Below are 27,242 nucleotides of genomic sequence, written 5' to 3' on the forward strand. Positions count from 1 at the left end.
TGCTGATATAGCTACCTAATATGGTCAGGATTGACTTGTTGCCAGTTTAACTAACCGCTAAGTAGATATGAATTGTACATGTCTCCGTATCTTCCAGAAACCAGCAGTATAAATATAATTCAGCACATTGTTTACATGATACATGACAGACTGAAATAAAGATCATGTATACTTTAGTATTGCTTGTTAACACTTATATCACGGGGTTGTTGAATGCTTTATTCTGATTGGTTGAAAAATGCTCCACAGGTATGAATTATTTTTCGATAAACGCACACCCAACATGTTTTGAAATAACCACCAGAGCAAAAACTGCTTTAAAAACAAAAAACTGTGAAGCTGCTCCTAAACAGAGATTGGCTTTAGAGATTCACATTTTTTTTTATATGTGAAGCATCGCATTTCTCAAGGGATTTAACTTTATGTCATGCAAATCTTTAAAGGGATAGTTCACCCCAAAATGAAAATAATGTTATTAATGACTCACCCTCATGTCGTTCCAAACTCGGAAGACCTTCGTTCATCTTTGGAAACGCAGTTTAAGATGTTTTAGATTTAGTCCGAGAGCTTTCTGAGTCTCCATTGAAAATCTATGTACGGTATACTGTCCAGATAGGCAATAAAAACATCATCAAAGTAGTCCATGTGACATCAGTGGGTCCGTTAGAATTTGTTGAGGCATTGAAAATACATTTTGGGCCAAAAATAATAAAAATGACAACTTTATTCAGCATTGTCTTCTCTCCCGCATCTGTTGCAAATGCGCGTGCACAGTGACGCTGTTGACGTACGACACTGCTGACATGTTATCCTCAGACATGTTAGCGAAGATTTTTTTTTCAAACTTGCAGCATGCGTCTCCCTCATAGACTGTAAAAGAAGTTTGGGCGCACCACATAAAACATCAGCATCGTCGTACGTCAGCAGCATCACTGCAGTCTCATGCACACGGTTCACAACAGACCCGGAAAAGAAGACGATGCTGAATAAAGTCGTTATTTTTGGACCAAAACTTTTCAACAAAATTGAATCCCACTGATGTCACATGGACAACTTTGATGTTTTTATTATCTTTCTGGACATGGACAGTATACCGTACATAGATTTTCAATTGAGGGTCAGAAAGCTCTCTGACTAAATATATATCTTAAACTGTTCTGAAGATGAACGGAGGTCTTACGAGTTTGGAATGACATGAGGGTGAGTCAATAATGACATTATTTTTGGGTGAACTATCCCTTTAAGAATATTTTCAACTTGTGCGAAGACTTGTTTGAGGCGAATAGCTTGTGTTATCACGGGAATCGCGCTATGTGAATGTGCATCTATTTGTGTCTTTGCATTGACTTTGTATGTAATCTACTCACGCAAATCACTGAATTCCCGTTTGGTGTGTACGCCCCGTTACATCTGTGTGGATTGTAAAGTAAAAGGGTAAAGTTTAATTTCCTACCGTTTGTCACATTTGTCATGTTTATTAGTTAATAATAAGGAGAACAAAACACTTGCTTGTTTATTTACTATTACGTTTATTTATTATAGTTAATAAAAATATGTACTATGTTTTAAAGGGCACATTCTATGAAAATCAGACTTTTCCCACGTTTAAGTTCTACAATTGGGTCCCCAGTGCTTCTACCAACCCAGAAAACATGAAAAATAGCAACCCTGTAACTTTCTTTTGGTAAGGCTCTCTCTGCAAGCATGTGAATATATAGGTCATTTGGATTTCGCTCCCCCCATGACGTAGTAAATGGATCTTATTATAATGATACCGCCCCTTCAACTGCGCTATCCAACCAAGAAGCGAGTGCGAGAGACGGGGAGAAAGAATGACTGACAGCACGACGCATTTGTATTCCCTCAAACACAAACAGTAGCCTACAATCTTATAACTTGTAGTTTTAATGGTCTTTCTTAAGGTTGAAGATGAGGATTAACGTTACCTTAGTGCAAGAGAGAATGAGTGAGAGTGAGCAACACGACGGTTACAAGTATGTTGTTTAATATGTTTCTCTGAATGAACACGAGGATTAATGCACTGCACGAGACAGAGTGAGAGAACAACACGTATTCACTATCATACACAATAAGCATAAATATGTTGTTTAATTTTTCTCTCAAGTTTCAAATGAATACGAGAAGTTACAAGATAGATGAGAGACTGACAGAAACGTGAATGTGTTCAATCATACACAATAAACTTAAACATGTCATTTGATCTGTTTCTCTCAAGTTTTAGCATTAAATGTGTTGTTTTATTACAGATCATTTAAATGTGCTCGTGTGGTTTGGTCAAAAAGTAAACTTCTGAGTGTTTGTGGACGTGTATTTTATTGTAACATGCTGAAAATCATTGTGACTGTTTAAAACACTGGCAGCATGATGAGACCTAAAAGTCTTTATTTTTATTCCACAATGTTCCCCATCTGCTGATAAACATGTATTTAGTATGCATAAAACAGATGATTGACTTTTTAAACTTGTTCTAATAATGCTGAACATCTCTTACTAACTTCTTTCGTGAGAGAATGCAATGACTTGTCTACAGCGCGAGCGCTTGAGACTCCGCCCACCTGAGCAGCTCATTTGGATTTAAAGGGATACACACAAAAACGGTGCTTTTTTGCTCAGACCCATAAAGTGCCTATTTTAACATGCCACAATAAATTACCTATATGGTATTTTGAGCTAAAACTTCACATATGTACTCTGGGGACATCAAAGATTTATTTTAATATCTTAAAAACGTCTTGTGGAATGTCCCCTTTAAATGAAAGATTTCACATTTATTTTTAATTATTTTTTTAAATTAATGCTGGTAAATACACACATGTGCACTTAACACAAGCAAAGTCTTTAATTGCGCAAGACGTAGCGGTCGCTTGATGTTTGGCGCCCAGCACGTCCAATGTGCTTGCTGGGATTTGTAGCGGGCCAAGGTGAACTAAAAAAGGTTGATCATTCCACAGGCTTTGTATTTGACACATGTGGTGTAGTCTGTACTTCGGCATGTTTCCTCTGATGAGTATTTAAACTTCCTAAATAAGCAAATTTTTTCTCCACAGACGGAGCAGTGGTAAGGTTTCTCTCCGCTATGAACTCTCTGATGGGTCTTAAGGATATCCGATCGAGCAAACGTCTTCTCACACTGAGAGCATTTATAAAGTCTTTCACCTGTATGAGTTCTCTGGTGCTTTACTAAAGTGTATTTTTGACGGAAACTCTTCTCACACAAGTTACATTGAAAAGCTTTTTCTCCGGTGTGAATTCTCTGATGAACTCCGTAATGAGTTTGGGTACTGAATCTCTTTCCACAGTGAGTGCAGACGTAAGGTTTCTCTCCGGTGTGAATCCTCTCGTGGCATTTCAGCTGACATTTCTGACTGAAACGTTTATCGCAGTATGAACATGGATAGAGTTTCTCTCTAGAGTGAACTTTTTGATGGGATTTTAAGGAGCCTAAATCCCTAAAGGTTTTCCCACATTCACTGCACTGATACGGCCTCTCGTTGGTGTGGATGCGCACGTGTTTTATCAGATGGGATTTGTGGTTGAATCTCCACTCGCAGTGAGGACACCCGTATGGTTTTTCTCCTGTGTGAATTCTCTTATGATCAATAAGAGCTTGTTTGGTGCTAAAATATCTGTTGCTTTCGGTGCAGTGGAAAGGCTTTTCACCAGTGTGTGTCCTCATGTGAACGATCAGACCGGAAGAACTGGGACAAATCTTCCCACACTGCTCACACTTCTCTTTGTGCTCTTCTTGTGTATGACGTTTCTTCTCTTCTAAGGTAGTGAAGCTGATCTTACATCTGATGCATGTGAAGAGTTTTTGCTCTGTGTGTTGTTTCTCATGTCTCTCTAAATTTCTCTTTGAACTCAATGTCTTTCCACAGGTGACGCAGGTGAGAGTTTGTGCTGCCGCCGGTCACTCTTTTGATGTTGAGGACGTTGGTTCTCCGTCAGAACATGAATCACTCTTCTCATCTGAAAGAAACATTAAATATATTTTAAAGCATTTATGTTTACGTCGCATTGGAAGAAAACATTACAAACCTGTAAACATAGGTTTGAAAAGATTAAAATGAACATAATTTCAACTGCAAAAATATACTTTGTATTTTATACAAACTTTTATATTTTGATTTATAAGTTATAACAACACAGTTTTGAAATGACTTAATTAAATCTGAATTGATTAAACAAAAAATTAAAAGAGGCAACAAAGAATTTTTTTTTTTACAGTGTAGTCTTAAAGTGGTCTTATAATGGTTTCCACGTCATGTACAAATCCAATGTGTGTAAACTATCTGTACCATATTAAATTGCATAGCATCATATTTTTTCATTGCATCATACTGCATTGAATGACATCATGTTGAATCGAAATCGGACCACAGTGCATTGTAATGAAGTGTATCGAATCGTATAGTTACCTGCTTCATTTTCGGCCGAAAATGGCATTGTCAAAAAAAAAGCGTAAGCGTTAACGCTTAACGGAAGGCTTGTCTGAATCACAGTGGCCGCAGCACATGCTTCGGTATTCCATAAACGTAATTGGCTGGCTCTGCCTAGGTTATTTGCATAAGGCAATCTGCTTAAAGTTGAGAAATGTTCAACTTCTGCCGCGAGCAACGGCCCTGACGCGGCACAAACGGATCCACAATTCAGTTCGGCAACGCATGATGTCACCCATTAAAAGTGAATGGGAAGTGTTAACGCTTACGCCCCGTGTAAATGCACTAACATCATCACTCCTGACTACTCCCCCTCTCGCTTAAACTTCCGTCAATATTACTCACGCGAGGTCGAAGTGCTGCAAACTAAGTGCTCTTCCGTCATACAATATAACTAGAAAGTTTTCTGCGGAAGAGCAAAAAACAAAACAAAAAAACTGAATAAAGCCTAAAAGCTGATGTGTGACAAGGTGTACTAACAAGCTAAAAACCCAGAAATAAGTTTTTATAAATAAGTTTTTCTTCGTCACGGCCCGCTGTTGTCATATTCCTTCAAATAGAGGGTATGCATATGACGTCACTGTCGGCAAGAGGACTGCGGTTACGCCCACTGAGTGGCAAAAGACAGCGCGGCAGCATTTGAGTACAGCGTGACATTGAAATTGAAAACACGGGAATAACGCGTTGAAATGGGAAAAAGCTGTGCGATAGACTGTACTAACAGATTAACAAGAATTCGGAGCTATCGTTTTACAGACTGCCAAAAAACACAGAAAGGAGAAGTAAATTGATCGTTCACGCCAACGTCCACAGACCACAGGTGGGTTGATAAGTTGCTAGGGTCACTATCAAGAAGAGGTTTTACTTTCTACTTAAACGTATTTTTAATGTATTTGTATTTTATCTGTGTTTTTCTGTGGAAAACATACATTCCAAAGCATATTATCATAATTTTTATTCTATTACATTTCATAAATACATGTGTTTGTTTTACATTTAATATTAAAGTACATTAACATTCTTTTACTCAAGTAAAAGTACACAATTTTAATGTAATTAGGTATTAAATACATTTTAATATGCAATATTAAAGAATACACAGTATGAATCTATGCTTTAGTGAAGCAATTTTTTTCCCAATACAAACATCCTAATAAAACACAGATGCTTGGAAAATGTAACTACAGTAATGTAACTAAGTATTGTCCACCTGCTATCAAGTACAACTAAATTTAATTTAAGCTGATAATAGTCAGTTTTACTGGCATTTTCGCAGCAGCCCCTATGAAAACCAGCCATTTTGTTGCACGTTTTGCCACTCAACCAGGCAAGCTCTCACGTGTTCACATGGAAAAGTGACATCAATGCATACCCTTTATAGGAGGGGTGGGGAACCCTGGTCAAACCCTAATCAAACACACCTGAATTTCATTTACAAGTGATCCTAAAGACTTTAATTTGATTTTTCAGGTGTGTTTAATTAGGGTTGGAAGTTACTAAACTCTGCAGGACATTGGCCCTCCAGGACCAGGGTTCCTCACACCTGCTGTATAGCAAAACATGGGATTTCCAAATATAAATCATTTTGATCCAGATTTAACGTTTTAAACAACTAAACAGCCCCCTACAGATTTTAGCTCCAACCCTATTCAAACACAGCTGCTAATTGAGGTGTTCAGGGTTGCTTAATAATTACAGACAGGTGTGTCGGAGCTGGATGCAACTGAGGTCTGCAGGACGGTAGCTCTCCAGGAACAGGGTTGGACACCTGTGTTTTATTCAGTCTTTGGTAATTACGAATACTTTTGCATAACTGACCAAACTGAAATACTTATTTTACAAAACTTAAATTCTTGTTAATAACAAAACAATTTATAGGAAGAAACCGACATACCTGAAGGAACAAAATCATCATCATCAAGATTGTCATCTTCATCAGTGTGATGTTCCTCTGTTGTGGTTTCTCTTCTCATCTCTATCAGGTTCCTGCAGTCAATGAGTTTGACCGAACACCTCTTCAGGATCTGCTGCTGTTCTCCAGCGTCACAGACAGAATCCAGAGACTTGGTGGAGGTTTGATCAGTAGATTCCTCATCCTGTAAGACCTGATGATTACTGTCACACACAGCTGTGTCCTCCTGATCGTCTGTGGGCTTTGACTCAGTATAACAGAGTAAAGTGAGACTGATCTCGGAGTCCTGTGTGTGTCTGGATTTCTCTTCAGAGAGTTCAGAGTCCAGCTGTGGTGTGGTCTGATCTCCGCTCCACGCTGAATCCAGACATTCACTGGAGCTTCCATCATCATCAGTCACATCCACTGAAGATTCACGACAAACAACTTCCTGACAACACACACGCACACCGTGAGATTATAAATGACATTTGATGATTGAGTGATGCAAGTAAACTATACAGACCTCTCGGTTCAGGCCTTCATCTCCTCTTAACCTCAGCTTTGCCTCCAGTATCGCCACCTCTTTCTTTAGACGAGAGATTTCTGTGATGAACTCATCAATATCGAGCATGGACAGATCAGTTTCTACTGATTTACAGCACATGTGAACTCTCATTGTCAACATCTTAACACTAAAATACACGGTGACAAGTATCTGTTTACACCGAATAAAACACTAAAATCATTGAAATAAAACTGATGTTAAACACGCAGCGGTTGATGTTTGAGTGTTTTTCTTTAGTGGGTTTATTGGCGGACTAAAGGACTGCAGAGCGCCCCCTACTGTACCGGAGAGAGACAATACATTCACACGATAGTACAAAAATACAGGTAAACTCCGTAATGTCAGTAAACCAAATGTAATCTAAGAGGCGATTTATTAACACAGCAACATGGTGAGGTTCTTTATGTAGCATTAATAATAAATATCATGTAAGCTTAGTGTGAGAATCTAAAGATGCCCCTTCCCACTCCACTATTTACTTTATAATCTAAACCCAGCATATTCATGTATATCCTGCTTTCTATGAAATTTATGCTTGTATGCATATGAGCATCCTTCTTTTGAGTGGTGTTCTTTCCTATGGTATGGTTCCCATAACAACTTTGGTTTTCAAATGTATACACTGTATATCGTAATGCAACATGTTTAGAGTATATGTCTGCTTATGTCGTGTTTACATAATTGTTTAACATATGCTGTTTAGCTCTGAGCCTGTTCATTAAAATTTCCATTTGGTGATTGATGATCTTGCACTTGCTATGTTGGGAGGTATTACAACATATCCTCTAGCTTTGCTGCAGGTTGGGTCAAGTAGAGCAAGCTGGGGACATGTTCCAGACCCAACTTCTCTGTTTTAAGCACCACTTCCTTGCACGTAGGTAGAACATAAAACTGTCTATTGTTTGCTAAAAATGCACGCTTGCAGAGTTAACTGATATCACGCGATTGTTTGTCTCGACGGATTTACTCAATGTGTTGATCACAAGATTATGACTACTTCTCTGTTCAATTTATACCACCTGCTCCTTCTGCCCATATCCGTATCACAGGTTTGGGCCAAATTAGTGTTTTGTATTTTAAACGCATCTCCTGACTTCCGGTTGAATTGCGGAAAACGGACCTGGGACAAATTTGTAAATCGATGAAAAAACAGCTTTGCTAGCAGAGCTGAAATCTTATCAGGTGCAGATCTGGCCCACAGTCAGATACCGTATGTCCGCTACAGACGGATCTAAAGGCTTTCATGCGGATCCGGCCCAAAGGAAATTGCTATCTGGGTAATGGTCCCCAGGGCCCGGTTTTTCAAAAGGCTTAATCCAGATAAAATTTATCCGGATTTAGTAATCCTTTTTTTTTTCCGATCCGTGATCACGTAATCCAGCTTACTTTTGAGCCAGTTTTTTAAAGCAACATCGGATTGGATCAATCTGATCCGGATAGGAACTTTTCAGGATCACTAAATCGGGATTACCAGTGCTCCAACAGGATAGGAAATCACAATGTAGAACTATATATATTTAAAGAGCAATAAGTAGAATAGCCGGTGTGGGATCAATAAAAGTTTATTTTTATTTAAAATGAAAACACACACATTTAAAAAATAAATGAAAAAACCCCACCCCATCCCATCCTCTTCCAGTCTGCTCATCTGAGACCTACTACAACACAAACACTGAATTTTATTTATATATATATATATCAATCAGTGACAGAATAAAATGTATTGTTTTTGGTCAATTTTGACAGCTGTTTGGGGGATTATTTTATGATGCCAAACTCTTTCTACTTTGCTGTAGGCCTATACTGAAAGGCTGAATACGTTAAAGCCTACCTAATTACTGTAGCATGACTGATGAACAAATAAAATTAAAACCTTATGAATAAATAGGATATCTTGTAAGATACTGCAAGATCCAAATATATTGTTATTTGATACATTTTTAAAGTTTTCATTACATTTTGGGCATGAAATTCACGCTAAATCCACCCTTCTGATGGGATCAGTTTAATCCAGATTTTTTGGATCAAAGTGATCCAAATCCTACAAAAAAAGTTCTGAAAAACCCAAACTAAAGGTTTGATCCGGATCAAAGCCAAGATTGGATTACGTGATCTAATCCGATTATGTAATCGTTTTTTTCTTTTGAAAAACCCATTTTCAAGATTTGATCCAATCCGTTATCCAAAATCCTACTGGATTACTTTTGAAAAACTGGGCCCAGGTGACTAGCATTTCCTTTCTGTATCCTATATAATGTGGAGGATGTCTAATAAACTTTGGTCTATGTTTGAACTGCATCTCGGTGTCAGTGTCTTTCATGGTCCCCTGATATATATCAGACTTCTCTGCTGCTCATCTCAGACCTCATCAAACTACCTCAGTACAGAAAACTAAAGAAACTTTCATACCTCTAGACCTGCTTAGAATTAGATTCTAACACTTAGTGAAACTAAAAGTTTTTTTTTTTAAAATTGTAAGACGACAATGAAAAGATAACAGGGGGTAGACGGACATAACGCTTTACAAAAAATACAATACAATCAATATAATTCACAACAGAATTAAGTATATTAAAAGTTTTTTGAGCTTTTGAATTTAAAGGCTTTGTCATATTGTCAAAAGTTTTGAATAGGGACTTAATATATAGCAAACAATCTAAAATTGGGTTTAGAATGAATGGATCTGGCTTTATGAATATGACATTTTCTAGAAGAGAAATCAGAAAAATAGTGTTACCAAGATGAATGTCCTTAGAATAAAAATCTGAAAGAAAAATAATAGTCTCTGAAAATTCAACAATTTTTTTACAGCATCGAAAAACCAAAAAAGTAACATCTGACCGAAAGGATTTTGAGAATGGGCAATGAAAAAACAAGTGTAAAATAGATTCATCTTCAATATTACAAAATGAACATAAAGAAAAAAATTGCAAAGGGTAATATCGGTGTACAATCTTGAACTGGAGTTCCTTAATTTTGTTTGGTATAACAAGCTTGCTAATAAAAGGTTTTGCCTTGATGGGATACAGTTACAGAAAAGTCTCGCGAGATGTTGGGATGTGCGGTAAAGGCTAGATGTCTCGCCAGCGCTGCTGGCCAATTGGCGGCCATCTTACCACAGGCGGCTCGCTCACTCGTAGCATTGAGTTTTAATGGTGCAGGTACTTTTAAATGACCGTAACTTGTTTAATTTTCTACCGCTTTTCAAACGGTTTGGTTTGTTATAAACGTCAAAGATGTCCCTATGACCCTGCATACTTGTATAAAAAAAATATTTCATGAAACACGTTAAACCATCCAGAATTATAGCCACATTAATAACTGGTAGAAAATAATGAATAATTGGTAGAAAATTGAGCAAGTTATGGTCATTTAAAAGTACATGCATCATTAAAACTCAATGCTACGAGTGCGCGAGCTGCCTGTGGTAAGATGGCCGCCAGGTGATGACGTTAGAGACTCTGCCGTAACACATCTAGCCTTTATACATATCTATGGCATTAGAATAAAAATAGCGCTCATCCTGTGAGTTTTCACGAGATTTTGGCCGTTGCTGTATTCCTTCTAGCCACAACCCTAAACAGGCGTTAACTATAAAGCTGCACAGTTTAGCTCTTCTGTCCCATCAAAACTAGTTATTATTAAACCATGCCCATTATTTTACCAATACTGTATGCTTATAATGATTGATGAGGTTCTATCTAAATTTCTTTTGCACTGTTTTTGTCTTTTGTTGCTGTTATCTTGTGTTGTGGGAATTTTACCTTGTTGAAAACATGAATAATTAGTCATAACCCAGTACAGTTTGAAATGATTTCAATATCTTGCAAGAAGCACTTCTAATAATAATTCATTTTATTTATGGGCGCCTTTCACGACACTCAAGGACACCTTACAATAAAAACAATAGTCAAAATACATAATACAAATAAGTCATACATCAGTTACACAAATAAAAAGCCTGCCTAAAAAGATGAGTTATTATTATCTTGCAAGAAGCACTTCTGTCTGCACAATTCAGACTGTGCAGAGAAAAGGCAACCTTCAACTCTGCGTTAGACACATCCTGTTTATTCACAGTCTGCACAAAAGATTAAGTCTAAACAGTAAGGCAGTCATTTTTCATCGCCCTATATCACATATCCAACTAAACTTAAGGTCAAGACAGAAAACGTAGTTTAGTTATGCAGCTTAAAACTCTTAATAAACAGCAATAAATGCTCAAATCATAAAACAGTAGAAATAAGTAAATATAACATTTCCAATGACACTCTTGGTTTATTGAAGAGTTTATTTAGACTGATGAACAGAATTACAGAAAGAGATCAAACATCTGCAGGAAATGTTATGGAAAAACATGAATTTTGCATATGGTTTCATACAACGCAACAATGCATTCAGAGTCTGTTTAAATAAACCTTGCTGTTTTTGGTGCAGTGCAGTACCAGTTAAGCTTCAGAAAACAAGTACAGATGTGATACTTTAGTTATGGGAGCTTTCATGGGTGAAATAGTCTGTTTTTTCAGCTGACCTTGAAGATAACATAGACGCTTCTCTCCCTGGTAGTGATAATGAATAAAACACAAACATTCCTCCCTTGCAAAGTATAAAACAGCACAAAATCAACTGACATGAACACTACTGTTCAACACTACAGTAAATCTTAATATGTATTCTTGAAATTATTTTGTATAAATATAATTGAGCTTAGATATCAAATTTGATATACATGACTTGAACTGAATATTACACAAAAACAGCCAATGATAGATGTGAACTACTGTAAAATGCATCTCAGGGTGAAACCTCAAGAAGTTGCTTTAGAAAATAATAAGGGGACATTTCTGCAAATCACGCAAAGGGTGACTACACTGAAGATGCTAGAATATAACAGAGCTTTTATTTATATTTAATATTTTTTTTGTCACAGCACAATTCTCATAGTTTTGACATGTGAAACTTTTAAAGAAATGTTTGTTTGCTTTCCAAAAACATACTCAATCTTTATAGATTGAATATTTCAATATTTCAATCTGAAAAATGATTGAGTACTCTGGATCATATTTGAAACATTGAAAGCATTTTTATAGTATGGTACATCCACACACAAATCTCTTTTTTTCTTTATCACTATTTGTGTGTGTTGAGATGTCACTTCTCCTGGAAGAGGTCTGTGATTCGGTGTCAGTGATATCTGGCAATGCAATACAAAGCATTTGGTAAATTGGTTTTTGATACCCAGTGTCCTTCAGAAAGTCATCAATACTCTGATATGATTTGATGCTCAAGAGGAGAGTCCTGCTGATGTGAAATGTGGCACGTGAATCATAATCTGACTGATTTATGTGTGTGGTCAGATAAACTTTCCCGATCTCTCCGTATTCCTGAACATTGATGATGATACGATCCGCATTGCTGTTAGCATTTTGAACATCATAGTATTCCTTGACGAAGTCTGGTAGCATTTCAGCTCCTGGTGATTTAAGATTGCCAACCAAATAATAAGGAAACCTCATATTTGGAAGAAGCTTTTTGTTACGTTGAATGTATCTATTTTCAAAAATGTGAAATCCAAAATTTCCTTTTTCCGGGTCAAACCTCAGGATAATTACATCAGTGTCTGTGTGATGATAAATGCATTCATGAACCAACCAGTACAAGAGTTGGAGTCCATGACGGGGCCACGGCTGTCCAAACCCAAACTCTACCAGCTCAGATATATCTCGGATTTTTCTCACCATGGTCTTCAGTTGCTGGAAAGATGAATATAACACTGACTGAACAAAACATACCTTGGTTATGTGTCTGCTTTTAGTAAAAAGATAAAGATCTTAATGTAACCTTACCTCTTTTTGAAAAGTTAAGCTTTTTTATTGCAGGAATCTCTTGTTGTGCGCTAAAGAGCTGAAAAGAATCTGACTAGCTGAGAAACAGGAAACTTATATTGATGGGTGTGTCCTGTGAGAGCAGATGTTTTCCACAACGGTTTGGGGGATTTTTTTCTTAACATGTTATTTGTTACCCTGTACCCATTCATTTATATTATAGCTTTCATTTTTACATTAATTTATTTAGTGTAATTTAATTTAACTTATTGGACTATAAAATAGTTTGAGAGGAAATAAAACAATGTATTGAAGAAAGATCTATATAAAATGTTTCCTGAATTATACTTTTATTGTAATTTTTCGGTCTGTGTATTGCTTCACAATTCAATTTTCAGAATATACAATAAATGCAAAAATAAAAAATGAAACTGAACATAAATTTTTCCTCATGTTAGAATTTTAGGGTTGTTCCCCCACAGCCCACATTTATATATTTGTTATCTTTTCATATTAGCCCTGTATGTTTTTTATATTTTGTTATCCTCGTATGACTTATAAAGCAATGATAACTTTCATGTGTCTTAGCTTGCATTTACTGAGTTGGGACATTTCCCTTGGATATGCAGAAAAGCTCAGCATGGGCTGGTCAGTCTCGGTCATGAAGTTCGATCAGACCTGTTCCCAGTCTTAACTTCCTGTTCTCATTGTATACCTGTCCAAGGTATATTATTTATGTGTCAGTAGTTTACCCAAGTGCTGATCATAAGTAGTCCAGACATTTTCCCTCGTCTGACAGGTGATTCATGTTTCCTTTCTCTATACCTATATAGCGGGGAAAATAAGTATTTGACACATCAGCATTTTTATCAGTAAGGGGCTTTCTAAGTGGGCTATTGACACAAAATTTACAATGTCTGAGTAGTCAAAAGAATAATCAGGAGAGCCAAGAACCACTCGGGCAGAACTTCAGGAAGACCTTGCATCAGCAGGTACTGTTGTTTCAAAGAAAACTATAAGCAATGCACTGAACCGCCATGGCACCCATGCACGCTTACCACACAAGACTCCACTGCTGAACAAAAAGCATGTTGAGGCTCGGTTAAAGTTTGCGAAAGAGCATTCAGAGAAGCCTGTGGATTATTGGGAGACTACAGTATGGTCAGATTTAAGCTAAATTGAACTTTTTGGCAGTCATTCTACACACCATGTTTGAAGAAGAAATGGCATGCCCACCACCCCAAGAACACCAACAGTTAAGTTTGAGGGTGGAAGCATCATGGTTTGGGGCTGCTTTTTAAGCAAGGGGTACTGGCAGACTTCATATTACAAGGCTGGATGGAGAAATGTACCGGGACATTCTGGATAAAAATCTGCTGCCATCTACCAGAAAGCTGAAAATGAAAAGAGGGTGGACATTTCAGTGAGACAATGATCCCAAACACAAGACCAAGGAAACAATTAAATGGCCCAGTCAATCACCTGACCTTAATCCCATAGAAAATCTATGGAGAGAACTGAAGATCAAAGTTCATAAAAGAGGCCCAATGAACCTTCAAGATTTAAAGACCATTTGTGTGGAAGAATGGGACAGAATCACTCCTGAGCAATGCAGACGACTGGTCTCTCCATACAAGAGGCGCCTAGAAGCTGTAATCACCAACAAAGGCTTTTCTACAAAGTATTAAATAAAGTGTGTTCGATACTTATTCTCTTTGTCATTTCACCTTATTTATTATGACTCAACTTGTATACTTAAATGTTCTGATTTCTTTGTATGAATTCAATATTTGGCTTCATGGCTACATTTGGTAAAAAAATGTTTTGTCAATAGCCAACTTAGAAATCCCCTTACTGATAAAAATGCTGATGTGTCAAATACTTATTTTCCCCGCTGTATTGTGAACTTTCTCCAATAAACTTTGGACTATGATTTGAACGGTGTCTTTTCATAGCCCCTAGCTTCTCAACTCAGACCTCCAGACTACGAAACATATTCCTAGACGTGATTAGATTTACATTCTAACAACTATGTACAGTCATCGCATTTAATAGTGTCTCTAATTACACAATAATGGATGAATCTGCTTAAGAGAGGCTATGGCTGTAGATAGTTGTTAGAATATAAATCTAATCAGGTCTATAGGAATATGTCTGAGCTGAGCAGCAGATATTTCTGATATCAGGGGACACTGAATGCACTCATCATAGTCCAGTGTTTACTTAGAGAAAGTTTACATTATATAGGGATACAAGGAGGAAGCATTAATCAACTGTCAGAAGATGGAAAATGTTTGTAACTCATGATCATCTCTTGTGCAAACAAGTCTGGCTACTGATAGATTAATAATATGCATAGACAGATATACGGTGAGAACAGAGAAGTTGAGACTGGGAACAGTGAAGTCTGGTCGAACTTTACATGACCGTCCTAGACTGACCAGCCCATAGCGAGTTTTGCAAGTCTAAAGGAAATGGCACAACTTAGCATTTGCAAGCTAAGGCAAGTTATTATTGCTTCATATGTCATACGAGGATAACATAATGAGGAATATACGGTGTTGAATAAAAGATATTAAATGTATAAATGTGGGGTGTGGGGAAACAACTTTTTAATTCTAACAATAATGCATATTTATCTATTTTTTTACAATCTATGATATTTATGCATAAACATATTGGTGGAGTGTTTTTGGCACTGTGGTTCTGCTGGTTAATTTTAATGCAATAAATAAATGTATTAATAACTTGTATTAATTAAATGCATATATTAATACGTCCAGGGATTATTTCACGGGAGGCTGAGGCAAAGTTAGCTCCAATTGCAGTTTATTAGAACAATCTAATACCAAGCAAATATGAACAGGAGAAGCAATTCTTAAACAGGGTAGAAAACAAAACTAAAGGTCAGGTACCAAACAATCATCTATTTCCAGGCAGCGGTCACAGTAACAGTAACAAGGAAACAAGAACCAGGATATGCTTACACAATGAATGAGTGCACAAACAGGGTTTAAATAAACCAGGTAATGGGCCAACAGGAAACAGGTGTGTTAATGCTTAGTCTAGAGCAGGGAATTATGGGAAATGAAGTCCAGAGGGCTATGAGTAGAAATGTCTCAGAAGGCCAGCAGAGGAAGCCATGATGACGATCGTGACAGATTCATAATATTTCAAAGTGATGAAGATAGCATCTCACATCCATCAGATTGAGTCTTTTTTTAAAATCTTGTTCTTTGTATATTTATTAAATAAAGCAGGCACGAGATATTTACACAGCACACAGTCAATTTTACATACGGTTTCCTGGACAGGTTAGTCCCAGACTAAAATGCATGTTTGAGCTGCCTTATTTTAAAAACACTTTGCATTAACACATCTTAACATATATCAGTGCCAATGTTTTGTCTTAAGATGCAATAGGTATTGTTATTTTGGAAGGTATGTTTGTGAAAAATACTTAAATGTCCTAATATAACTAAGACCTAATCCTGGATTAATCTAAACCCTGTTTGGGAAACCACCCCTATACATTACATACTACATACTGTGATGCATTTTAACGCTTTAAAGTTCTTGGAGGCAAAATAAAACATGTTAACAAGCCACACACTTACAGCTCATCATACTAATCAATCTTCCCATATTAGTGGATTTTATTTGTCAAAAAACATTGTTGATAGAACTACATAAAAATACTTACACATATTGGCGTTATACATAAATATTGTAAATCAATGCATTTCTTGACTATTAATTAAGAAAAATCACAGCTCTTTCCCTCTAACTCAATGTATTTCAATGGCTCACTATGGAACTAGTAAGGAACTAACTGAAGTCTTCATGACTGCGTCCAAAACCGCCTACTTCCAGCAGGCGAAGGTGTTTATTCGATGGACACTTTGCTATCCCGTGATCCCCCAGGAGAGGAGTTATCCAACGAAGAAGAAGACGGAGGTGTGTTGCTTTATCGAAAAATGACTAAAGGCATTAACGCCACTTCAAATGCAAATACATATATTAACAGTGGCAACCGGTGACTTCTTTATCGAGGGCGCACGATGCGCACAATGTGTGTAGTATGTTCAGTGCATCATGTAAACTTATGTGCATCATGCACCTTGCCAAAATAAGTGCCTGCTGCAGACGCGTCTAAAGGGTTTATGATAAAAGTGACGCTCGCGTTTGCCAGATACTCGCTTAATCTCATGTGTAATCAGAGTTTAGTGTTAAGTGAGTTTTTTGCAAGTTTATTTTGTGAACGTGTCACTTATTTTGACATGACACATGATGCACATGGTTCAGATATTTATTTTATAAATTTGCGCCCCTCGGAAGAGAAGTCACCAGCCACCACTGAAACAACTGTACATTGTGTTTTTTAATTGCACTTGATTAACGTCATTCCAGTTAACGACTAACTTGTTGTTATGACGACGTATGTCACGTGATGTATCAAGATGGTGAATGTAGTACGTCCAAATTCATTCATCCTATCCATATTTAAACTAGTACATTCTGTTTTAATGGTCGATGAGTAGGTACTTTATCGAACTCAGTACCTGCTGTCAGAGTCAGTGTTGGGGAAAGTTACTTTTAAGATTAATATATTACAGTATTAAGTTACTCCCCAAAAAAGTAACTAATTGCGTTAGTTAGTTACTTTTCATGGAAAGTAATGCTTACATTACTTTTAAGTTACTTTTGCGTTGCTTTTTCTTACTTGGCTGAGGCTTGATCTCTTTCAGGCGTTGCAGGTGTTTTTTATGATCGCAAAAATGTCAAGGTCTGCCCTGCCATCTCCATTTCTGAGTCAAACTGCTCCCGCTCAGTTCGTAATTCTATGTTAATATGTTCAGTTTAGTTCAGTACATTATTTTAATTTTAAATTGAATTATTTAAACTGAAAAGTAACTCACATTACTTTTTTTAAAAAGTAACTATAATATTAATGTGTAATGGGTACCGCGTTACTTTACTCGTTACTTCAAAAAGGAATATTATTACATAATGCGCGTTACTTGTAAAGCGTTACCCCCAACACTCCAACACTGGTGACAGTATGCGGTCACGTGACAGTCAAGCTTTTTGCACTTCTTCTTTTTTATAGCAGGCGGCCCCAACGTTAAAGTGCATTATCGCCACCTACTGTATTGGAGTGTGGACCAAAGTTTACTCATTTCATAATTGGAAAAACAGCTTTTTGGACTTATGTTGTCAGAACTCTCTTTCTAAAGAGCTCTGAGATTCCTGAGCATGTGCAATGTTTATTGGGCCAATCATAACATAATGATTCAGATGATGCGTTTACCCCCCACCCATTCACCTTTTGAATAAATAATGACAGGTTTAAACAAAAAAAGTTATAAAATACAACAGCAATCCAAACAGCGATCTTCTCTGGGTCTGCTATAATTAGGACGTTGGGGTGATGGCGATGGACGTATAAATGGTCGACTGTCTGATGTCTCTTCATCGCTAAATGAATCAGACTGCACTGAAAGCTCCGGCGTCTGGTTGTCCACAGTTTCTTGAAGAAATTCTTCTAAATTTCCACAGCCTTGAATAATCTTAATGAGACGCTGGCTTATGCAGAAGGTGTTTTTTGCATCAAAATATTTTGAATGTCCTAAATGCTGAGTCACATAAATCTTGTCAAATGTTTTCAGATTTTTATCATATGAAACAATGATGCGATCTTTGTTGCTGCCATCTGATCTGTAAGTGTAATTCACTTTGACATAACCAGGAAGAGAGTTCGGAGGTTTCAGATTTCCCACCTCATAGTATGGAATATGGCTGTAAGGCAGAAGTCTGCCTGAATTGCCTTCGTTTCTGTTATTGAACCGCTTAAACCCAGAATCTGTCGGGTTGCACAGGGCAGTCATTCTGCTGTTGCTGTCAATGTGAACACAGGTTTTAGCAAACCACCAAAGCAGTCTGCGACCATGTCTGGGATCTGGTTGACCAAAGCCGGTTTCCTTTAGCTCATCCAATTTATCCAGTGTTTTCACCATGTTTATGACGATCCTGTTTTCAAAGAAATGCAAAGGATGCATTTGAATATTAAACAAAACATGTCCTATCAAAAACAGTTGATGTTTAAAGTATACCCCCCTATACACTGTCATAAAAACAGTCAAAATATGAAAGTTTGACCCTAAAGAGTTCATATAAGTTCCCCAGAGGTACATGTTAGTATCTTAAGGTACATACAGTTACCATATGCATACATATCTGTACCTAATAGGACCTTTTAAAGGGTACTGCCACAGTGACAGATGGGGTACATATTATTTCTGACAGTGTATACCAAATATTTTTGTAAAAATAATATATGTAATACAAGATTTATAGGAAACACAAAACAAATACTAAAACAAGAGAGATTACATTGATAAGATCTGAGACTGAGAGGGAACATAATCTTGTCGTAAGCTTTGTGTTCAGAAATTTAAAAATAAAGTCAAAAGCATAAGTAAGGCATCCTTAGTATACTCAAATGCTTATAATAACATTTTAAAAGTCTTAAACTGTACCTGCACAAAGACAGATCCTCCAAGACGTTTCAAATGAGTTGAACTCTTCAACTGTAGAGATGATTTGTGTGTTGTAGTAGTGGTATTGTTTCGTTTCTCTTAAAGTGAAAATGGAGATAAGAAAATCCGAAACAGAAAACCAGTGTGAGCAGTATTGAGTCTAGTGTATTATTATGTATTATCTCTATGTTTTGTCACTCAAAAGCAAGAAGTGAAGGCTTCAATTGTTACGGTAGGCTATACTTGGCATGCAAGATCTGGAAGATAAAGCAGGTGAAACTAAAGCAGACAATAGTTTGTGTTTGTAAGAGAAGTTTACGTTTATTTACGTCAACTTTAATGTTTGCAATTATTTTTCTGAAATATTAATTGATATTTATTGACCTTTATATACTTTTAGATTACTGTAGAATTTTCTAGTAGTTTATGTTATATTTTGAGCAACATAGCATTGGGCATTCAGATTAAACAATATTATTTTTGCAATTTTGTTTGGTGTACCATTAGTGTAGAAATTCGCAGGGTGCAAAGAGGTCGGGGGTCAGCTGCTTAGTTTCAACAATGAATTCTCACTTTCCGTGCTAACAAATTAACATTCAAACTGAAAATAAGTGGTAGTGACTTGTGTTGGTCTGTAGGGTGTTTCAAAAGCATACATAAGATTTAGAGTGCTCATAAAGTGCTCTAGAGGGAATAGGCATAGTGATGCTGATCTACTGCAATATATTGTAGTTCTAAATGTAGGTTCGAGTGGACCCTAAACATTCAGGCCTGTCAGTCATTATTATGGGCATATAAGGCAGCCTTCAGGCTTCCGGGTCCAGCTGCAATTTTTCCGACATCCCACCTCCTCCCCATCTCCTCCTTCAGTGCCCTCTTTCTTCCTCTGTGCAGTTCTGTTGCATGGGGGATTGACCTTTGGCCTCGAGCCCCTGCCTCAGGTTTGCTTGCTCTGAAGGTTCAGAGCTCAGCTGCAGATCTCCCTTTGAGGACCGCAAGCCAAGTTTGTTTACCATATATATTACGTATATAAACTTTGCATTAACGGTGATAGATCCAACTATGGATATGACTTGCAGGTCTTAGGAGGTATGTACACCTTTGGGTGAAAAACTCTCAGCTCATCATTGTCACTTCTCACTCGGCTGTCTAATCACAGTGGAGGAGGGGCTGGCGCAAACAAACACAAAATCAAACAAACTTGCGCAAACAAACTCAAAATCTAACTTTTACTGTAGTAATGGAGGACTATTATCAAGTGATTGTGTGTCATTACTGCTTAGCTAAAATTCTGAAAATGTTACTGTCGAAATCAATGAATGCACAAACACACAAACACACACACACACACACCAAAGGTTGCGTTAGTCTTTTTCAATCTTCATAATTTTTTGATGAACAGCTTTTTTCATGTCATTTTATTAATGATAATAAAATAGTTTTACTTTTTTCTTGAGAATGATCTTACTTAAGATTAAGAAAATTCAGAGAAGTCCAGAATTCAGAGATGTCAAGAATTCTGAGAATTCCGAGATGTCGAGAATTCCAAAATGACGAGAATTCAGAGAATTCAAAGAAGTCATAAATTTCGACCGCGAGTTTCTAAATCTCAGAGAATTCAGAGAAGTCGAAAATTTTTAGAATTTAGAACTCTGAAAAGTCAGAGAATTCCAGAAGGTCAAAAAGTCAGAGAATCCAGAGAAGTTGAGAATTCCAAGAAGTTGAGAATTCAATAATTCCGAGGTTTTTGAAAAGTCAGGAATTTCGAGAATTTCGAGAGTTTTGAGAAGTCAGAAATTACGAGAAAGTCAGAGAATTCTGATAATTCGAGAATTCCGAAAAGTCCAGAATTCCGAGAAGTTGAGAATTCCAGGAATTTTGAGAATTCTGGGAATTTTGAGAATTCAGAGAATTCCAAGAATTCCAAGAAGTTGATAATATCCTTCGAGGGTTCTGAAAATCTCTTAGTATTCCAATAAGTCAAAAAGTCCTGAAATCCTGAGTAGTTGAGAATTCCGAGAATTCCAAGAATTCAGAGAATTCAGAGAATTCCAAGAAGTCAGGAATACCAATAAGCCCGAGAATTCTGATAATTCAAGAATTCCGAAAAGTTGGGAATTCCGAGAATTGTGGAAGTTGGGAAGTCGATTATTTTGAGGGTTCCGAAATCTCTTAGAATTCCGAGAAGTCAAAAAGTCCTAAAATCCTGAGAAGTTGAGAATTCTGAGAATTCCAAGAATTCCAAGTATTCCGAGAAGTCAAAAAATTTCGAGATGTCAGAAATTCCGAGAAAGTCCGAGAATTTTGATAATTCAAGAATTCCGAGAAGTCCAGAACTCCGAGAAGTTGAGAATTCCGGGAATTTTGAAAATTCTGGGAATTTTAAGAATTCCGAGAATTCCAAGAATTCCAAGAAGTTGATAATAACCTTCGAGGGTTCTGAAATCTCTTAGTATTCTGAGATGTCAAAAAGTCCTAAAATCCTAAAATCCTGAGAAGTTGAGAATTCCGAGAATTCCAAGAATTTTGAGAATCCTGGGAATTCCAAGAATTCCACGATTTCCAAGAATTCCAAAAAGTTGGGAATTCCGAGAATTATGAGAAGTTGGGAAGTCGATAATATCCTTCGAGGGTTCTGAAATCTCTTAGTATTACGAGAAGTCAAAAAGTCCTAAAATCCTGAGTAGTTGAGAATTCAGAGAATTCCGAGAAGTCAAAAAATTTCGAAATGTCAGGAATTCCGAGAATTTTAAGAAGTCTAAACATCGGAGAATTCAGGAATTCTGATAATTCCGAGAAGTGAATTCTGAGAAGTTGGGAATTCCGAGAAGTTGAGAATTCCGAGGAATTCCGAGAAGTTGAGAATTTTCTGAGAGGGTTTGGAAATCTCTTAGAATTCCAAGAAGTCCAAAATATCTGAGAATTCAGAGAAGTCAATAAGTCCTAGGATCCTGAGAGGTTGAGAATTCCGAGAATTTAGATTTTCCAATAATTCCGGTAATTCCGATCATTCCAAGAATTCCAAGAAGTCGAGAATTCCAAAAAGTTTTGAGAATTCCAAGAAATCCAAGAATCCTAAAATATCTTAGCCTGATGTTGTCATACTCAATTCTAGTCAGAATTTGAGTCTGATACCACTCCATTGAGCTATAATTATGAGGCGTGTCTCAACCGAAAAATGCCTCTGCACTCAATTGGATAGACCTACGACCAATCAGAGCAACGGAGTGTGTGACGTATGTTGAAATTACGTCTTTGCAGCCTGACCGAACTGCTAGTTATTATTTCGCTACAATGACACTAACATTGTGATTATACTAAGTCTGAGTTAGCGAATGTACATCAACACCTATTATGTTTACAACATTTAGTTTATATCACAACATGAAGTATTTACTAAGTCATAGAGTAAGACTATCTCTTACCATTTGTACGTTAGGTGAACTTCATCCAAGACGATACCCATTACGTTGGCTTGAAAACATTGGAGCCTAGCATGTCCCTCCACTTATTCAGCAACCACGATTCCGGGCTTCCGAAAAGAAGCTGGCAACGACCGCTAATTATATCCCTCTCGTCGTGCACGCTGAGTTGCATCGCCGTGATAACATTAGCCATTTCAGTTGCGACCAACTTTTGCCGAATAGGTAGGACGGCAAAAACATCAACAAATGCCCTGCTGGCGTTTCTCTGTTCCTCTTTTAAAATCAAGGCTCTGTCGATATCTTTTAGAACAGACTCAATGTCAGAATCCACACATCTGAACTCTACAGTGGCAGCCATTCAACACACGCGCTCTTTGGTGACGTGGTTCATTACGTTACTGTTGATAATCTGTCCATCATCGTATAAAGCCCGCCCTGACAATTTGATTGGTTCGACCAGCATTTGTCCAAGCATAGTAGCTCCTCAACGCAGAAACCCCAGACCAATATTCCCGTTTTCAAAATCTTGTGGGCGGGGCTAAGATCGGCTGGCACCCAGGCTAAAAATATCTGAGAATTCCGAGAAATAACATTTTGCATGAGTTAGACATTTTGGAGCCTTTTTTTAAATTTAAAAACACCATAACAGTGATGATACTGCAGGAGTGTGGAATGGACAGAAGATACCCTGATTAATATAGAACCCATAAACTGATTTTTATACCACAAATAAAAGATATGAAATTAATATATATATATATAAATATAAATAAAAAATAATCACATTTTCCGTTTGTTAAACTAAGTTTCAGATAACATATCAAATGACCAAAAGAACTGATGCTTCTAAGCATAGACATTATATGCCTCATAGACTGACGCTGCCTATTGGAGCTGATGTATCAGCGCGGCTGCCATCTTGGATGGGTCCCCAATGCATTTATTTCTACTGAGGAAGGTGTCCCCCCCACCTATAATAATCATAACTCCCCAATTTTTTACGGATTTTCACTTGGTGTGGTGGCCTGCTCTCCTTTGACTCCGATTGACACCTCGAGTCAAGAGACCCAACCAATATGGCGGTGACGCTGGATTACATTCCAGCACGTCATGAGGCATCTACATAATGTCTATGCTTTTATGTCTTAGGTGCCGTTTTATCTGATGCCTGAGTACTGACGCTCAGGTCTGAGGATGTCCTAAAATGTACACAGTACAAGAGGTCGATGGTCGGACATTGACTGCTTAGTTTCGAAAATGAGCTATCACTTTCTGTGCTATAAAATCAACATTCTGATTGAAAATAAGTGGCAGTGACTTGTGTTGTCCTGTAGGGTGTTCCACAAGCATACATATGAGTTTCATAATGCCCTATTCCCTTCAGAGTGCTCACTTTAAGTAAAGTGCTTTACTTAAATATATATATAAACTCATAGCAGCATAAAAAGACAATTCAGTGTCATCATAAGATAAACAACATTACCTAAACCTCTTCTACCTAAACCATTTCTTTCAGTCAAAGCAACATTTTTATTAAAACTATGCTGCAAAAGTCATTAGCCGCAATACTGACCTTTCACATTATTTATAAATATACTGTATGGCATTTATGCTTGTTGGTGGTTAATCATTTACAAAGACATAATGATAAAGGATAAAACTGCAGATGCATGACAAAAAAATTGAAATACAGGTCAAAACCACAAATTAAAATCATATTGTGCAAATTATATAGTAAGAATTTTAAGAAATGATTTCACTGTAAAAATATTTGACAACATAATCTTACGAAATCATTACAATTCACTAAATTATTAAAATATTTTTTTCAAAATGTATATATATTAGGTTTTAGTCAGGGCAGGACATTTAATAACAATAAAATGCTAAATAAAATGAATAAAAGTAAAATCAGTAAAAGGAAATGACTCTTATTTTGTTGTTGATCTTTAAAATATTCCCAACATTGTTTGTAATTTCATGAAGGTTTTAAAGTATAGTACAGAAACGTTCACAGCAGCTCTTTCTATGAGGTTCTGTCTCAGATTGGCTTTGCGTTTCTGTGTCATTGTCTGTATCAGTTATCTGTATCCGGACATCATTATTATATAAACGAGATGGCGGGGAAACCTGCTGATCCAATCTAGGGACCCACATGCGGAGTTCTGGGCTGTAGTACCACACTGAGGAAACGGTCTTATTATTCGCCACGGCTGGTCTGGATTTATGATACCCAGTGTCCCTCAAAAAGTCCTCTTTACTTCGGTATGATTTAATGATCCAAAGGAGAGTCCTGGTGATGTGGAATGTGGCATTAGGATCATAATTCGACAAATCGCTGTGTGTGGTCACATAAACTTTCCCAAATCTATGCTCACCCAGAAAGCAGACGATGAGACGATCTGCATTGCTTTGATCCTCACGGTTGCGAGTCTTGTCTTTCACAACATAGTCCGGTAGCATATTAGCTCCCGGTGAATTCAGATTGCCAACAACGTAGTAAGGAGACTTCATATTTGGAAGAAACCTCACACTTGGATCTTGATTGCATCGGTTGGCAAAAAAGTGAAATCCAAAATCTCCTCTAGCCGGGTCACACAGCAGGATCATATCACTGTTACATGTGCCGGAAATACATTGATCAGCAAACCAGTACAAGAGTCTGAGTCCATGTCGAGGCCACGGCTTACCAAACCCAGAGTCCTGCAGCTCAGATACATCACTGATTCTTTTCACCATGATCTTTAAATAGTGTACAGAAGATAAATAACACAGATTATACTTAGTTTTGTGTAATTTAAAGAAAGTGCAGGAAGGGCTTAAAAGCTAATTTAGAAATAATTTGCGGAAAGTGGTCCATTGCATATAAAGGTCACATGCTTTTTATCATACTTTGTGACAAGGTTTACTCTTAACCATTTTATCTGAACATTCCCACTTTTGTTAAATGCAATGACTTTAAAAATGTCTTTTAATGAGAAAAACGGGGAGACATACATACCTGTTCTTTACAAACCTACAGATTGATCATAGGAATGTCTTGTGTGTCATCAGTTACGCTGAAGACCAAGAAGAGATCAGCTCAGGAAATAGAAACTTAACCAGACCGATGACAGTGTGGGAGTGTCTAATCTAACATGAAGAAATAACACGCTTGGCAGCAACTGACCTACGGACCCAAGGTTCTTCCTAGATCAAAATGAGTCGAAGTGGTGCTATCCTGATGCACACATGCATGTGTATCGTAGCTCAACATCACACTTTACAAGTGATGTATTTTTAGTGTTTTAATAATTAAATGATTATATCTAAAAAGAATAACACAACTTAATTGTGATTATTGATATTCATTTTTAAATTCAAAGCAGAACTGGAAATATTAACTTTAGGGCTTTTCACACAGCGCTATATCCTGAGTTATCTTTGTTCTAAACACTACTTTAACCCTATAAGGATTGTTTCACACTTGTAATTTAAAAGTATACGGTTATCCCTGAAATTAACCCAGGGTTATGAAACCCTGCTAGCTCTGCTTTTGTGGGGTTAACAACGCATTGCGGTGCCAAACGTATACAGTGTAAAATGAAGCAGGATTAGAACGTTATGACCACAATTAAACACAGCTGAACCAGCTAATCAAAGTGTTCAGGGTTAATGTCAGATTATAAATACCCAGGGTTATCTCTAAACCCCTGGTTAAGTACGAAAAGTGTGAAACAGATAACCCAGGTTTTCGTTAACCCAGGGTTTAGAATAACCGGGGGTTAACTATTTTCAGTGTGAAAAGCATGTGAAGACTTGCCCCAAACTGGCATGTGTGCTATTGTTGGCTAAATCTTAGGGTATGTTAACATAGCACGCCAGCTAAAGTATCAAAAGATATGTTATTGTCTCCTCTATTTTGTGCAAAATAATAATTTTTAACATTCATACCTAACAAAGTTGTATTGTACCAAGCCCCAAGGTGACATTGGAGTACAAAAAAATCAAAAGTTTAGTTTAGCGTGCGCACGTGACGCGAAACTAAACGCGATAGTATCACGTGTGCACGCAAAACTAACATTTATTTATTTTTTGCTCCATGTCCCCTTAGGGGCTCCGTAGTATTGCATAAAATATAAAGCACAGATTTTTTACCTTTTAAGCCAAAAAAAGAAAAGAAAATTTTGCTAACGTCAGATCTTGACCACATGTGAACACGAAGTCGACTATAGAAGTCGTCGTCACACAAAGTGGCTATTTGATTTTTGAGATAGTGCCTCTAGTGTTGGAGTTATGAACAACTTACCCATGTGACAACTTACCCCACTCTCCCTTACATACTCATTATATATACAATGTTTTCTATATAATTCAGAATTTCCCTGTTTACATGTCTTACTTTCCCCCTTATGTCTTTACTGTTTGTACTAAAATGCCAAATTTGAATTGATGTGGATCGGTAAGCTGATTTGACTTGCGAAGACCAATCCTTTTTTCCACTGATCATTCCAGAGAAACAAATGTAAGAAAGTTCATTTCGGTATAACATTAG

General features: G+C 37.1%; 1 protein-coding gene, 1 long non-coding RNA gene and 1 pseudogene across 2 annotated transcripts; all 3 read right to left on the reverse strand.

The window, feature by feature from the left end:
- Positions 1-1,598: 1,598 nt before the first annotated feature.
- On the reverse strand, positions 1,599-7,030 carry LOC129445264 (uncharacterized; annotated as a pseudogene).
- A 5,117-nt stretch (positions 7,031-12,147) lies between these two features.
- Positions 12,148-12,950, reverse strand: LOC129444041 (uncharacterized). The gene is made up of 2 exons (XR_008644273.2): positions 12,766-12,950; positions 12,148-12,672 (listed from the first exon to the last, which is right to left on the reverse strand). It is a non-coding gene; the product is annotated as an uncharacterized lncRNA (long non-coding RNA).
- A 2,376-nt stretch (positions 12,951-15,326) lies between these two features.
- LOC129444039 (uncharacterized) lies at positions 15,327-19,486 on the reverse strand. Its single transcript, XM_055204386.2, has 2 exons — positions 19,284-19,486; positions 15,327-18,774 (listed from the first exon to the last, which is right to left on the reverse strand). Exon 2 carries the CDS (start codon positions 18,759-18,761, stop codon positions 18,108-18,110), a length of 654 nt encoding a protein of 217 aa, XP_055060361.2. The 5' UTR covers positions 18,762-18,774; positions 19,284-19,486; the 3' UTR covers positions 15,327-18,107.
- Positions 19,487-27,242: the final 7,756 nt, after the last annotated feature.

The sequence above is a fragment of the Misgurnus anguillicaudatus genome, chromosome 3 (genome assembly GCF_027580225.2).
Source record: "Misgurnus anguillicaudatus chromosome 3, ASM2758022v2, whole genome shotgun sequence".
NCBI classification, from domain to species: domain Eukaryota; kingdom Metazoa; phylum Chordata; class Actinopteri; order Cypriniformes; family Cobitidae; genus Misgurnus; species Misgurnus anguillicaudatus.